The sequence below is a fragment of the Capricornis sumatraensis genome, chromosome 22, assembly GCF_032405125.1.
Source record: "Capricornis sumatraensis isolate serow.1 chromosome 22, serow.2, whole genome shotgun sequence".
In the NCBI taxonomy this organism is placed as follows: domain Eukaryota; kingdom Metazoa; phylum Chordata; class Mammalia; order Artiodactyla; family Bovidae; genus Capricornis; species Capricornis sumatraensis.
In genome coordinates this window covers 15,578,630-15,591,188 of record NC_091090.1, presented here as the reverse complement: position 1 = coordinate 15,591,188, position 12,559 = coordinate 15,578,630, and the positions used below count along the sequence as shown (strand labels likewise).

Sequence of the window (12,559 nt, the reverse complement as noted above, 5' to 3'; positions counted from 1 at the left end):
TTCCTCTTCTGTGCATTGAAGTGCCCCCAAGGAGCCGGTATTGCTGGGAATCCATAGACAGGACCAGAATAGGCCTCTTGCAACTTTAGTAGAACTCTCACCCACTCTTGCCAGTTGAACCAGATCCAAGTAGGCCATCCCTCCTGACTTTGTGAGCCCTGCGTCCTGTGGTGCTACAGAGGGTGTCGTAGGGGGCTTTAAGCCCTGCAGTCTCCTCTGGTGCCTCCTAAGTCTGGGACGTGGACAGGGGATGCCGTGGGGAGCTGTGCACACGCAGCTCTAAATCAGGCCCCAGCTTCTTTCAAGGAGCTCACCTTTCCAACATCTTCCGATAGAGAAGCTCCGGAACCAGCACTACCTCTGCCAACTCACTCTGGCCCCTCCTCTCTCCACTTTAACCACATCACAGGCAAGTTGGCCTCAGGCTTCCACCCAGCACTCACCTCATCATCTTACCCCGGGGTTCCTCATGCTTCACCTTTGCCAGGGAAGCTGGAAGTGGCTTGAAAAAGCTGGCTTAAAATTCAGCACTCAAAAAACTAAGATCATGGCATCCAGTCCCATCACTTCATGGCAAACAGATGGGGAAAAAATGGAAACAGTGACAGACTTCATTTTTCTTGGGCTCCAAAATCACTGCAGATGGTGACTGCAGCCATGAAATTAAAAGACACTTGCTCCTTGGAAGAAAAAAAACCTATGACAAACCTAGACAGTGTACTCAAGAGCAGAGACATCACTTTGCTGACAAAGGTCCATATAGTCAAAGCCATGGTTTTTCCAAAAGTCATGTATAGATGTGAAAGTTGGACCATAAAGAAGGCTGAGTGCCGAAAAATTAATGCTTTCAAACTGTGGTGCTGGAGAAGACTCCTGAGAGTCCCTTGGACCGCAAGGAGATCCAACCAGTCCATCCTAAAGGAAATCAGTCCTGAACATTCATTGGAAGGACTGATGCTGAAGCTCCAGTACTTTGGCCACCTGATGCAAAGAGCCAAGTCATTGAAAAGACCCTGATTCAGGGACAGATGGAGGGAAGGAGAAGAAGGGATGAGAGGAGGAGGATGAGATGGTTGGCTGGCATCACTGACTCAATGAACGTGAGCTTGAGGAGATTCCAGGAGATAGTGAAGCACGGGGGACCTGGCGTGCTGCAGTCCATGGGGTTGCAAAGAGTCAGCCACAACTGAGGGACTGAACAACAACTGGAGGTGGCCACCAGATGCCATTGGGTCCCACCATTAAGGAGCTCGTAATCTGAAGGCTGAACGCTGTAAATATGTAAACAAACCGCAGTGTGGACTCAAGGTATCAGGCTCCAGCAGGTGCTTCCGGCCAGCATGTTCACCACTGCCCGCTATGGGAGAGTGACGGTGAAAGGCAGCCACCCACAGAAGGGGTGGGAGTTCTGCTTTGTACAAGGTTCTGCTGCACTTAACATCAACACACGCTTGTGGGGCAGAGATGCAGAAGACAGAAACACTGCAGAAAACACTTCAAGCTGCCTGGACTGACCTAGTGCTGGATGTCTTTTCAAAACATGTTATTGGAAAAATGTCAAGTGCACAGAAAAGTCAAGAGTTTAATGAACACTCTAAGCCTATCACCTGACTCTGACAAGTGTTCCACATGGCCACAGTGGCTTTATCTGTGTTTTGCTGATGTAGTTTAAGTTACAGACGTCATGGCATTTTTACATCTAGATATCTCATTGGGAATGTCTAAAAATTAAGGGCATTTTTCTACCTAACTACACATGTCATTATAGCACCAGACACATTGAACAATAATTCTTGAATATGATCTAATATTCATTTCATATTCAAATATCCCCAGGTGTCCCCAGAATACCTTCTATTGCTCGTTTGTTCAAGTAGGAATCCAAGTATGAGAAGTAGGTCCCATTCTCTAGGACCCTGCTCTTTGCTGGGTTACAGCTGGGTTTCCAGCCCCATGGGTGACACTCGGCTCTTCTCAGGGCCCCACCATCTCTGCTGGCATGGACCGCTGGAGCAGAGGAGCTGGGCAAAGCTGGAGCCCGGGGTAGGGACGTGAGAGGGGGCGGGATGGGTGTGAACAGCCTGGCCTCGTGTCCGTGTTCTCAGCAGCGCCCTTCCCTTGCAGCCACGACTTCATTGGGGAGTTCACCACCAGCTACCGGGAGCTGGCCCGTGGGCAGAGCCAGTTCAACATCTATGAGGTGAGGTGGCCTTTGCTCTGACGATACATAGCTCCCACAGTCTCTGAGGCCCACAGGGAGCCCGGGCTGGGGTCTTTGCATCTTCTCCTGTGAGGTGGGTGTTATTGTCCTATTTCACAGTTCAAGAGACTGAATCTCCAGGAAGTAAGGGGACTTGACTCAAGTTCAGAAAGTGGCAGAAGAGGCCAACGATCTAAGTTTATCTGACTCCAGATCATTGAGTTATATTCCATACCCCCAGCCCCAAAGAGAGCTCTTCCAACCACGCAAGGGGAGAGAAATGCAGGTTCGGCGGGAGGTAGGGCACGGTGTCAGCAGGTTCCTGGCTCCAGACCTGAGGTCCTGAGTCCTGCCTTTCATCGGAGCAGTTGCAGGGCCTGCAGAATGTATTCTCTGTCCTAGAAGGAAAGAGAGGGACAAGAGCCGGGGTGCCTCCATCTAGACGGGAACCTTGGACAAGACGCCCAGTCTCTTGGCAGATAAGAGCGTCTGCCCTCAGGATAGTATCTGCACTGAGCCTCTGCCTGCGTGCGCTCTTCCCTTGGGATGCGCTCTTCCCTTGGGATACGCTCCCAGCCTCACACATCCAGTTCAGGCCCTGCACTCTGCCACAGAAGTGAGGCAGCTCCATGGACAGCACAGTTCATGCCAGACACTGAACTGCAGATGCTTGTAGTCCTCGTTTATGGCCCAGGGTTCCTATCCCAGCTCGACCGTGTATAAGCTGGGTGACCCTGGTTGAGCTCCTGCCCCATTCTGTGCCGTGCACACTGAGAATTAAATTACTAGAACCACGCCTGGCCCCTGGTGAGCATTACGTCAGTGCTATCTCCTAGTATCATCTGTCGAGAGCCTGGGTGCCAGGAGATTTACATTTCACAACCGTCCTACGAGCTGGCCCTGTCCTCACATCGCTCAGCGAGTAAAGTCGCAGAGCTGGCTTTGACTCCCATCACTGACTCTGAGTCCCTCTTTACGTTGCTCCCTCAGCCTGTATCTCTGTCCCGAGTGGACAGGTCTTGTGTTCCAGCTGGACCGAAGTGCCCCAAGGGCAGACTAAGTGACAGCCCTTTCTGTTGCCCTATTCACGTTGGCCTGGGTCCTCCTAGGCACACAGTAGGTGCTTCTTATACACCCACACTGAATTCAGTTCAACAAGGCTATTTGTGAGAATGGAACATGGATGAATTGCTTTGTAGGAGCTCTGACACTCACAGTTAATTGCTTTGTTTTCTGCAAGGACAAAGGACGGAGCTGTCTCTTTTTTCCCACCCACGCAGCAGGCCCCGTCTTTCTCTGGACTCTTTTTTTTAATTCCTTTATTTTTGGCCGTGCTGGGTCTTTGCTGCTGTGTGGGCTTCTATCTAGTTGTGGCGCACTGGCTTCTCAGCACGTGGGCTCTAGAGCACAGTTGTGACGCAGGAGTTTAATTGCTCAGCTGCATGTGGGATCTTCCTGGATCAGGGATCGAACCCATGTCTCCTGCATTGACAGGCAATTCTTTACCCCTGACCCATCAGGGAAGCCCCTCTCCAAACTCTTATTTACTCATTTTTTGGCCATGGCACACGGTTCATGGGATCTCAGTTTCCCAACCAGGGATTAAACCCCACCCTCTGCATTGGAAGTACAGTCAACCACTGGACCACCAGGGAACTCCCTAGAGTCCTCTAAGAAAATTTTTAGGGAAGGGAAGGGAAGGGAAGGGGTCAGATCTCTTGGAGTCTGGCCTTCTAAGAGTGCTTGACAGGCTCAGATGAGGCCATGATCTCTCAGGCTTAAAGCAGGAAAGGTTAGATCAACTTGTTTTCTCGGCCATTGAGCCCTGCTCCCTTGCAAACAAGAGAAACTGCAGCACTGGCAAGCCAAAGTGCTGTCTCACACATTGGAAGCGCCGGCAGGTAGAAAAGGAATTAGATTCTGGCTGCCGAGGGGCAGGCCTGGCACTGTGGAGGGCATCTCTGGGAGGCTGGTTTGGGCTCAGGAAGGCCTTTCTAGTGTCTGAAGTGCCTGAAGAGGGACTAGGCTTCTGCCAGGAAAGACCCTCATCTCAGGCTCTGGTGTCAGCCTAGGTGTCCATCGCACATGCCCAGCTGTATGTGGCCGCACCTCAGACTTAGCCTCCTAAACTGAATGCGCTGGCTAGAGCCCCTGCCGCCCTCCTCTCCTCTGGCCAGCCGCTTCCCCCTCCTGTGCCATCATCGTGGGGACCACGGCCCCTGGGGAGGCATCCCTGATGCCTTCGGCCCCACATCCCACACCCAGTCCACAGCTGAATCCTGCTCCTCTTGCCACCGGGATATTCTGAGGCTTGTCCCCTTCCTTCCTGTCCACCCCCACTGTAACCATCTCCCCCATGGGGGTGGGGGGCTTTGCGACAGCCCCCTAATGGCCTTTCCACTTCTACTCAGTAACCCAGAGCTGCCTACAAAATGGTAATCGACCACACTGCTGCCCTGCTTACTACCTGGCTGTTCACTTCACCCGCTGTCTCAGCCTGGTTCACCCCAGGGAGCAGGGAGCCTCCACCCCAACTGATGTCCGACGGGGCCCTTTACCTACAAGGAAAGGCCGAGCTCCTTCACAAGAGGGTCAAGCCCCCGCGACCTGCAGTGTCTGTGCAGCTGAGGTGGGGGCGTGTATGAGCGGCCGTATATGTCACAGCTCTAGGAGCCCCTGGGGTCCGGCCCGCTCCCCGTCCCTCTGCCCACCCTCGCTTTCAGCCCATTATGCCATCTGAGGCTCTCTGCACCTCCGTCTGGCTCGGTCTCTGTGGCTTCATTTGTGCTGGTGCCTCCCCGGGGCTCCCTTTGCTCTTCTTGACCTGGTTGGGCCTCTACCGGGCCTCAGAGCCGGCCTGTGATGCTCCTCCCCCAGGAAGACCCTACCTGCACACCCACCAAGTCTGAAGAGGGTGCTCCTGTTCCCTCCTCCCCCACTAAAAGCAGGCCTGTTACCTGTTTATCATACTATGTGCGTGCGTGTGTGCTAAGTTGCTTCAGTCGTGTCTGACTCTTTGTGACCCCGTGGACTGTAGCCCACCAGGCTCTTCTGTCCATGGGATTCTCCAGGCAAGAATACTGGAGTGGGTTGCCATTTCCTCCTCCAGGGGAATCTTCCCCACCCAGGGATTGAACCCACATCTCTTAGGTCTCCTGCACTGGCAGGCAGGTTCTTTACACTAGCGACACCTGGGCAGCCCTTATCATACTTCCTACCTCCCCTCCCCCCCCTCCCCCCACACCCCCCCCAAAGACCATGACATCCTCAGGGGTGGGGACGATGTCTCACTCACTGTTGTGTCCAGAGCCCGCAGAGCTCCTGGTCCTGGGAGCCACTCAGTGCCTCCTTGCACAGGAGGGCAGATCCCCTACCAGCCCTAGGGACCCTGGAGACGCTGGGGACGTGAGGAGAGAGAGAAGGCTTCGAACTCCAGCCCAGGAGTGGGGAGGTTGCTGGCCCCTAGGGGGCGCTGGTCCCCTGCACGGCGTCTGGGGCCGCTTAGGCTGGAGAGTCTGGTACATGGGGAGGGGGGGAGGGGGTGTGCATGCCCAGTGGTGGTGGAAACCCCAGAACAAACAGGATGTTTTCTCAGTGCCCACTTCACAGGAAGATCTGAGAACAAAACAGTGCTTTAATATTGAAACAGTTATAATTAGAGAGTGCATGTGGAACACAGGCTAATTTAAAGATAACAGATGACTTCAAAGACATACGCTTGTGGCCAGGTCTTTTGGTGATGCCCAGACCCCCAGGAGTCCATGTTCACTCCCGTCTCGTGGGAGAGCTGCTCTGGAGTAGATGTTTGAGTTGCGGAAAATTCTAGAAGCCCCATACCCTCATGGGACAGACTGAGAGATCCAGGAACAGTGTAGTCTTGGGGCTGCAACGTGCCCCCATCTCAGCAGCTTGCCTAGGGAACTGTCGTCCTACGAATACGTCAGGCAGCACCAGATCCTCTGCGTGGCCTTCAGGCCTGTGGCGGTTCTGAGGCTGTTCTGGGTTTCTCCCCCTAGACTTCTCTCCCCCGTTCCTACCTGCACAGCTTGCCAGACCTCCCACCTGAACTTCCCACCTGTGCCTAAACTCCAGCTCTTTCTTCCTTCTGCGTCTCCCTAGTCACTCTTGGCTTCCTCCTTCTCTTCTGCCCCAGGGCCACACCCAGCCCCTGACTGCTCAGAAACGCTCCTTCTTACCTGGTAACTGGGTTTTATTTTGTGTGTGTGTTTTTTTCCTCGGCAGGTGGTAAACCCAAAAAAGAAAATGAAGAAAAAGAAATATGTGAATTCGGGCACAGTGAGTAGCCACTCCCTCTCTGAGGCGGATGTAGACTTCCTGAGCCCCGAGCTAGGTCTGGTGGTCTGCGCGGCTTTGCTGCAGGGTGTGGGAACCAGACCTGGGGGTTGGGGGTGGGGAGGGGTGGGGCTGACGGAGCAATGGGGGTCGGGGGGACGAGCCCTGTGATATAGGATGAAAAATCCCAGAGAGAAAGTCCCGTGGGGGGCTCTTCCTGCAGGAAGGAAAAGGACTTGAACTTATTGGGCTCTTACTCTGGGAAATTCCCCATTGGGGTGCTTTTCACAGGTTGTTTCCTTAAGAGGCAGGCATTATCATCCCCTCGTCACAAGAGCGGAAACCAAGGCCGCAGGCAGGGAAGTGACTCAACCAAGGTCACAGAGCTGGAAGGTGGTAGACAGAGCAGTGAGCACAACAGTTAAATCTGCAGCTTGCAGCTGCTGTGGACACGGTCCCTCCTTAACCAAGACCATCCTGGGATCACACTGGCCCAGCAGCTTCTGGGGGCTGGTCTTCAGCACATTCCTGCATTTCTTCAACAAATGTTAACTGTGTGCTCCCAAGTGCCAGGCACTGTTTGGGGCATGAGGGAATAAGACTGATGCAAATCCCTGCCCCCCTGGTACTTATTGTCAGGTTGGGGGGTGGGGGACAGAAGACAAGTGTACCCGCAAATACCTGTGTGTGTCAGGTGGTTGGGAGTGCTGTGGAAAAAAGTATAGTGAAGTGTGGAATCTAGAAAAATGACATAGACGATCTTACTTGCAAAGCAAATATAGAGACAGACATAGAAAACAAACAAATACCAAGGGGGAAGGGTGGGATGAATTGGAAGACTGGGGTTTACATATACACACTATTGATACTATGCATAAAACAGATAACTAATGAGAACCCACTGAATAACACAGGTTCTGTGGTGACCTAAATGGGAAGAAAATCTGAAAAAGAGGGGATATATGTAACCATATAGCTGGTTCACTTTGCTATATAGAAAAAACACAACATTGTAAAGCAACTATCCTCCAATAAAAATTAATTTTAAAAGTATAGTGAGATAAATCAATAGAAAATGCAAGGGCCAAAACTTGCTATTTTATATAAAATAGCCAAGGAAAGCTTCTCTGAGAAGATAACCTTTAAGCAGAAATTTAAGCAAGGTGAGGGAGTTAAGTATTAAGGATATCAAGGAAAAAGAGTTCTAGCTGTAGGGATCAGCATGTGCAAAGGCCCTGAGGTAGAGCCCACCAAAGCATTGATAGAACAAACCGATGTCTTAGCAGCGCAAACATACCCAAGTCTGTGCCCTTCATGTCCCTCCTACTCTAGAGGGCCACTGTCCCAGAACGAATACAGCCAAACGCAGCCATTTGAGTCAGGCCAACGGCAACTCTAGACCAGACGAGGCCACGGGCAGGGGCCCCCAGGATTCCTCCCAGGAACCTTTTCTCCATCTGTAAAATGGGTCTAATATATCATCCCTACCCTGTTGAAGGCACAGGGTGGCTGTGGCAGACACATGGGAGATGCAGGACTGTAAACTGGACTCTGCTGACCACCACTTCTCTGATTATAACTGCTTCACATGCAGGTGTGGAGTAATACTTCCTTTGTCCAAAGGTGCAGGGTTTCTCAGTGGAGATGTTGTCAGCATTGGGGGCAGAATAATTCTTTGTCTTACAGGACTTCCCCATATGTGGTGGGATGCTTAGCCTCCCTGGCCTGAGCCCATAGCTAGCAGTAGAACCCCAGTCATTGTGAGACCCCAAAGCTCTCCCTCATGTTCCCAAATGCCCCTTGAGAGGGCAGCACCTTCCCCAGCTAAGAAATATTAGATGTACAGCTAAAATAATAATAATAATAATAAGGTATGAAACCCACTGATCTCATCCAGCTTTCTTGCTTTAGTGATAAAGAAACTGAGACCCAGAGAGGGGACATGGTGCCTCAGGTCACAGTGAGTTAGAGAAGGCGCAGGGCTAGGCCCAGGTCCCCTGACTTTCCTTTGATCCAGCATTTCCCAATCTTTACCATTTAAAAAAAAAAAATCACTCAGGGTTCAGGATCCCTATTAAAATACAGATGCCCAGGCCAGTTCCCTGGGGTTCTATTTTAGGAAACCCAGGCTGGGAGCCCAGGAATCTATATTTAGTGCTTCTCAGACCTTACTTGCCATGTGCAGGATTTCCTGGGGAGCCTGCTGAAATGCCAAGAGTCTGCATTTCTACCCAGTGATGCTGATGCTGCTGTTCAGGGACCACACTCTGAGTACAAAGTCCCTGAGTCGATCCATATGGCCAGCCAAGTTCAGCAATTAATTGCTTCTTCCCAGGGCCTGAAGCGGAATTCAACCCTGACTGCATGTTAAACTCAAGTGAGGAGCCAGAAATAAACCAGAGCCATATCCCTACTCCAGAAAGCCTGATGATATTGGTTTGGGGTCTTCAGTCCAGCCACAAGATGTTTTGAAAGCTTCCCGTGGAGTCTAATGATCATAGAGGAGAGGCCACTGCCACAGTCCACTCCTAGAGACTAGGGAGGCTTTGTCCATCCACAGCGAACGGGGGTCTCCAAAGCCCAACTCAGTACTCACAGACTCTCCGTCATTTGGGCTAATGGCTCATCCGCTTTGTCAAGGGGAAGCCCTCCCTGGTCTCCCCACTGAGGTGGTAAAGATGACTGAATCTGTACCAGTAGGGGGCGCTACAAATCCTAGAGTGGAATTCTCTGAGCCTGGTAAAGTGTCCCCCGCCCCATTCTTGCCTCATTTAATTGACTTTGCCAAGATTGAAGGCAGGATGAGAAAGGGATGATAGAGGACGAGATGGTTGGATGCGATCACCAACTCGATGGACATGAGTTTGAGCAAGCTTCGGAAGTTGTTGATGGACAGGGAGGCCTGGTGTGCTGCAGTCTGTGGGGTCGCAAAGAGTCGGACACGACTGAGCAATTGAACTGAACTGAACTGCCAAGCTTTCATTTGTCTCCACGATCCTAAATCATTATCATAACCCACTGCCGGGTAGTTGCCTGTCTTGGGAAAGCTGATGCCAAAGCTGCCAGGGGCATAGGTCAAGCAGCATCTGCTTAGGCAAGAGGGCCTCAGGTGCTTAGTTACCTCCAGGGAAAGGACAGGCTACTTAGGAGGGGCTTGGGTCTGAGAAGGTAGAGATGGGCGATGCTAGAGGAGTGAGGTGGGACAAATAAGGTTTAAAACAAGTGCAAACCAAAGAGGCGTATTTCAAGATTAAAGCATATGTGCGTGCTCAGTCCTGTCCCAACTCTTTGCGACCCCATGGACTGTGTAGCCCACCAGGCTCTTCTGTCCATGGAATTTTCCAAACAAGAACACTGGAGTGGGTTGCCATTGCCTACTCCAGGGGATCTTCTCGACCCATGGATCGACCCGGGTCTCCTACGTTGGCAGGTGGATTCTTTACCATTAAGCCAACAGGGAAGCCCTTCAGGATTAATATGGAAGCACGAAGCTTGTCAGCACTGACAGATCTTAGCCCTGTGTCGGGAGGACCCCGCCGCTCCCTCTACACCCGTGTCCACTTACAGAAAACTCAGTTCCTCGGCTTGAGCCCCTGTACTCCAGTGACAGAGACAGGGCCCTTCCAGGATGCAGTTTGGCATCAAGGTCAAGAGCACAGTGTCTGGGGCCAGACAGATCTGAGTTCCCATCTTACCTGGTCACGTCCTGGTAGTGTCCTTGGACATACTGCATCACTTCTTTGAGCCTCAGTTTCCTGGGCTGGAGAATGGAGATAATAATAGTACCTCATAGAGTTGTCGTGGGCACTGTTTGCAATGATGTGGGCGAACCTGGCACATGCTGGGGGCTCCATCACCATCTGAAAAGCTCCCTGCATCCCCTCTCTGCTCAATGCTCCCCCCGACCAAGCCTCTTTTTGTTTTCAAGGTCACGCTGCTTTCCTTTGCTGTGGAGTCAGAGTGCACATTTCTCGACTACATCAAAGGAGGGTGAGAAGAGATGCAGCCTGGTTTCTTTGGCCTCAGGGGGAGGGAAGGGCCCCCCCCAACATGGACCTGAGCTGAGCTGACCGCACCTGGCCTCTCTGAGGTCCTGGCCAGAGCCTGGGATGCTGGGCTCTGATCAGACCTCCGGTATCTGGGCTCAGACGACTCCCCAGGGCCCTGCAGGGCCCTGATGTGGCTGCAGAGGGCGCTGCTGAGCCATGGAGGCTCGCTTGGGTCGTGGGCGGTCTCTGTGCGGAGGGGACCTGCAAGGTGGTAGGGACTACGTGAGACTCCATGACAAAGAGAACTAAGGGCTTAGGGAGGTGGAAAAGCCCTGATCTAGGCGTCAGGAGGCCCAGGCCCTAGGCCCCTCTTTGCTGTGAACTGGCTGGGGTACTTTGGGCACATCACTTTCCCTCCCTGGGCATCCATCTCCTCCGCTTACACAGAGAGGTTGGAATTTAGTGAATTCTAAGGTTCCTTCCTGCTCTGAGCTTCTGATATGGCCTGTCTGGGAGGCGGTGATTAATCTGCCCAGTGTCATTAGGGACCACAGGAGAAACTGGGACAGAGGCCAGGGGATGGTCCAACACAAGTTTAAGGAACAGAGACAACCAGAGGGGTTGGCCTCCGGGCCAAGGCAAGCAGAGAAATCTGGAGACTCCGGCCAAACAGCTCATGAGGAAAGAGCCTGACTCTGCAGTGAGGTCCTGCCCAGCACGCTCCCTGCCGGGACAGGTGCCGGGGCAGGGGTGTGGGTAGCCGAGAGCCCACAGGTGCAGGCAGGTGAGTGACTACACCTGTCTGGAAAGGAGACAGGCGGGGCCATTGCCAAAGGTTCATCCCAGCCAAGCCGGCGCTTGGCCGCCTGGTTCTCAGGGCAGAGGGAGGAGTCAGGCCCTGGGAAGCCACACTTACGTGACTCCCTGCTGCCTCGAGCCTGCAACCCGCAGGCTTGCAGCTCTCCTTGTCCCCGCTGAGCACATGCCCTTCCCGCAGTCCCCCAGAGGCCTCCCCGTCCCTCCCCCACGTCACCTCCAGCCCCTGCCCTTGCTCTTTCCCCGATCAGAACTGCTCTGTGCTCTGTCCTATTGAAAAACCACCCCTGATATCCCATGGTAATTTTCAAGCAACCCTCATCCTGTTTATCCTTCCCATTTGCATCCATGCACGCTAAGTCGGGTGTGCCCGACTCTGCGACCCTGTGGGCTGTAGCCCGCCAGGCTCCTCTGTCCGTGGGCAGACTGCCCCCAATTTACAGGATACAGGGGGCCAGGGAAGATGATTATCTCCATTTTACAGAAGATGTCCGAGGCCACACCGCTTAGTCAGCGGCAGGGTTCATCCCGTCATCCACAGGCTGCGTTTCTTCCATAGTAATGAATCCACCGAGCTTCCCTTGTGGCTCAGTTGGTAAAGAATCTGCCTGCAGTGCAGGAGACCTGGATTTGATTCCTGGGTTGGGAAGATCCCCTGGAGAAGGAAATGGCAACCTGCTCCAGTATCCTTGCCTGGAGAACACCATGGACAGAGAAGCCTGCAGACTGCAGTCCACGGGGTCGCAAAGAGTCAGACACGACCGAGCCACTCAACCGCCACCACCGCCACCATTGAATCCGCCTCATAGCTACGAGGTGGGGTTTGAGAGAGATGGATGAGTCCAAGGGCTGGGTGCTGTGAGGTCTTGTCATCTTGCTGAGAGGGCACTCACAGAGGCAAGCCCTGGCCCTCCTCCTCTCCTCTCTTCACACTCTGGAGAGCCTGGGTGAGCGAGCCGGCTCTAGGGACCGAGAGGCCAGCATACGTGTCCAGGCAGGCAGCTGATGGAGGCGTTTGTCTAGGGATTCTCTCCTCCCTCACCCACCTGGACCAGGAGGAAGGTTCTAGGCGCCTCTGTCCCCTTGGAGTCAGAGATGGAACTGGTTGCTGAGCAGCCTGTCCTTGCCCTTAGGCAGGAGAGGCGAGCCTGCAGGGAGTCACTTTTTGACAAAAGTACCTGCTTTTCAGTCCCTTCCTTCCCTGAGCCATTTCAGAATGAGAGCAGGAAAGACTCCTTAAGGAGTGAAAAGCCTGCCTCTC

The 12,559-nt window shown here is 53.1% G+C and overlaps 1 protein-coding gene across 2 annotated transcripts in view; it reads left to right on the top strand.

Annotated features, from left to right (window-relative positions):
* CPNE5 (copine 5) overlaps positions 1-12,559 on the top strand; it is a 99,442-nt gene that overhangs the window by 78,094 nt on the left and 8,789 nt on the right. For both annotated transcript variants that reach the window (XM_068994252.1, XM_068994251.1), the window contains 3 exons: positions 2,125-2,200; positions 6,443-6,496; positions 10,422-10,483. In XM_068994252.1, the coding sequence (XP_068850353.1) occupies positions 2,125-2,200; positions 6,443-6,496; positions 10,422-10,483 (192 nt within the window). The remainder of the gene's footprint in view (positions 1-2,124; positions 2,201-6,442; positions 6,497-10,421; positions 10,484-12,559) is intronic.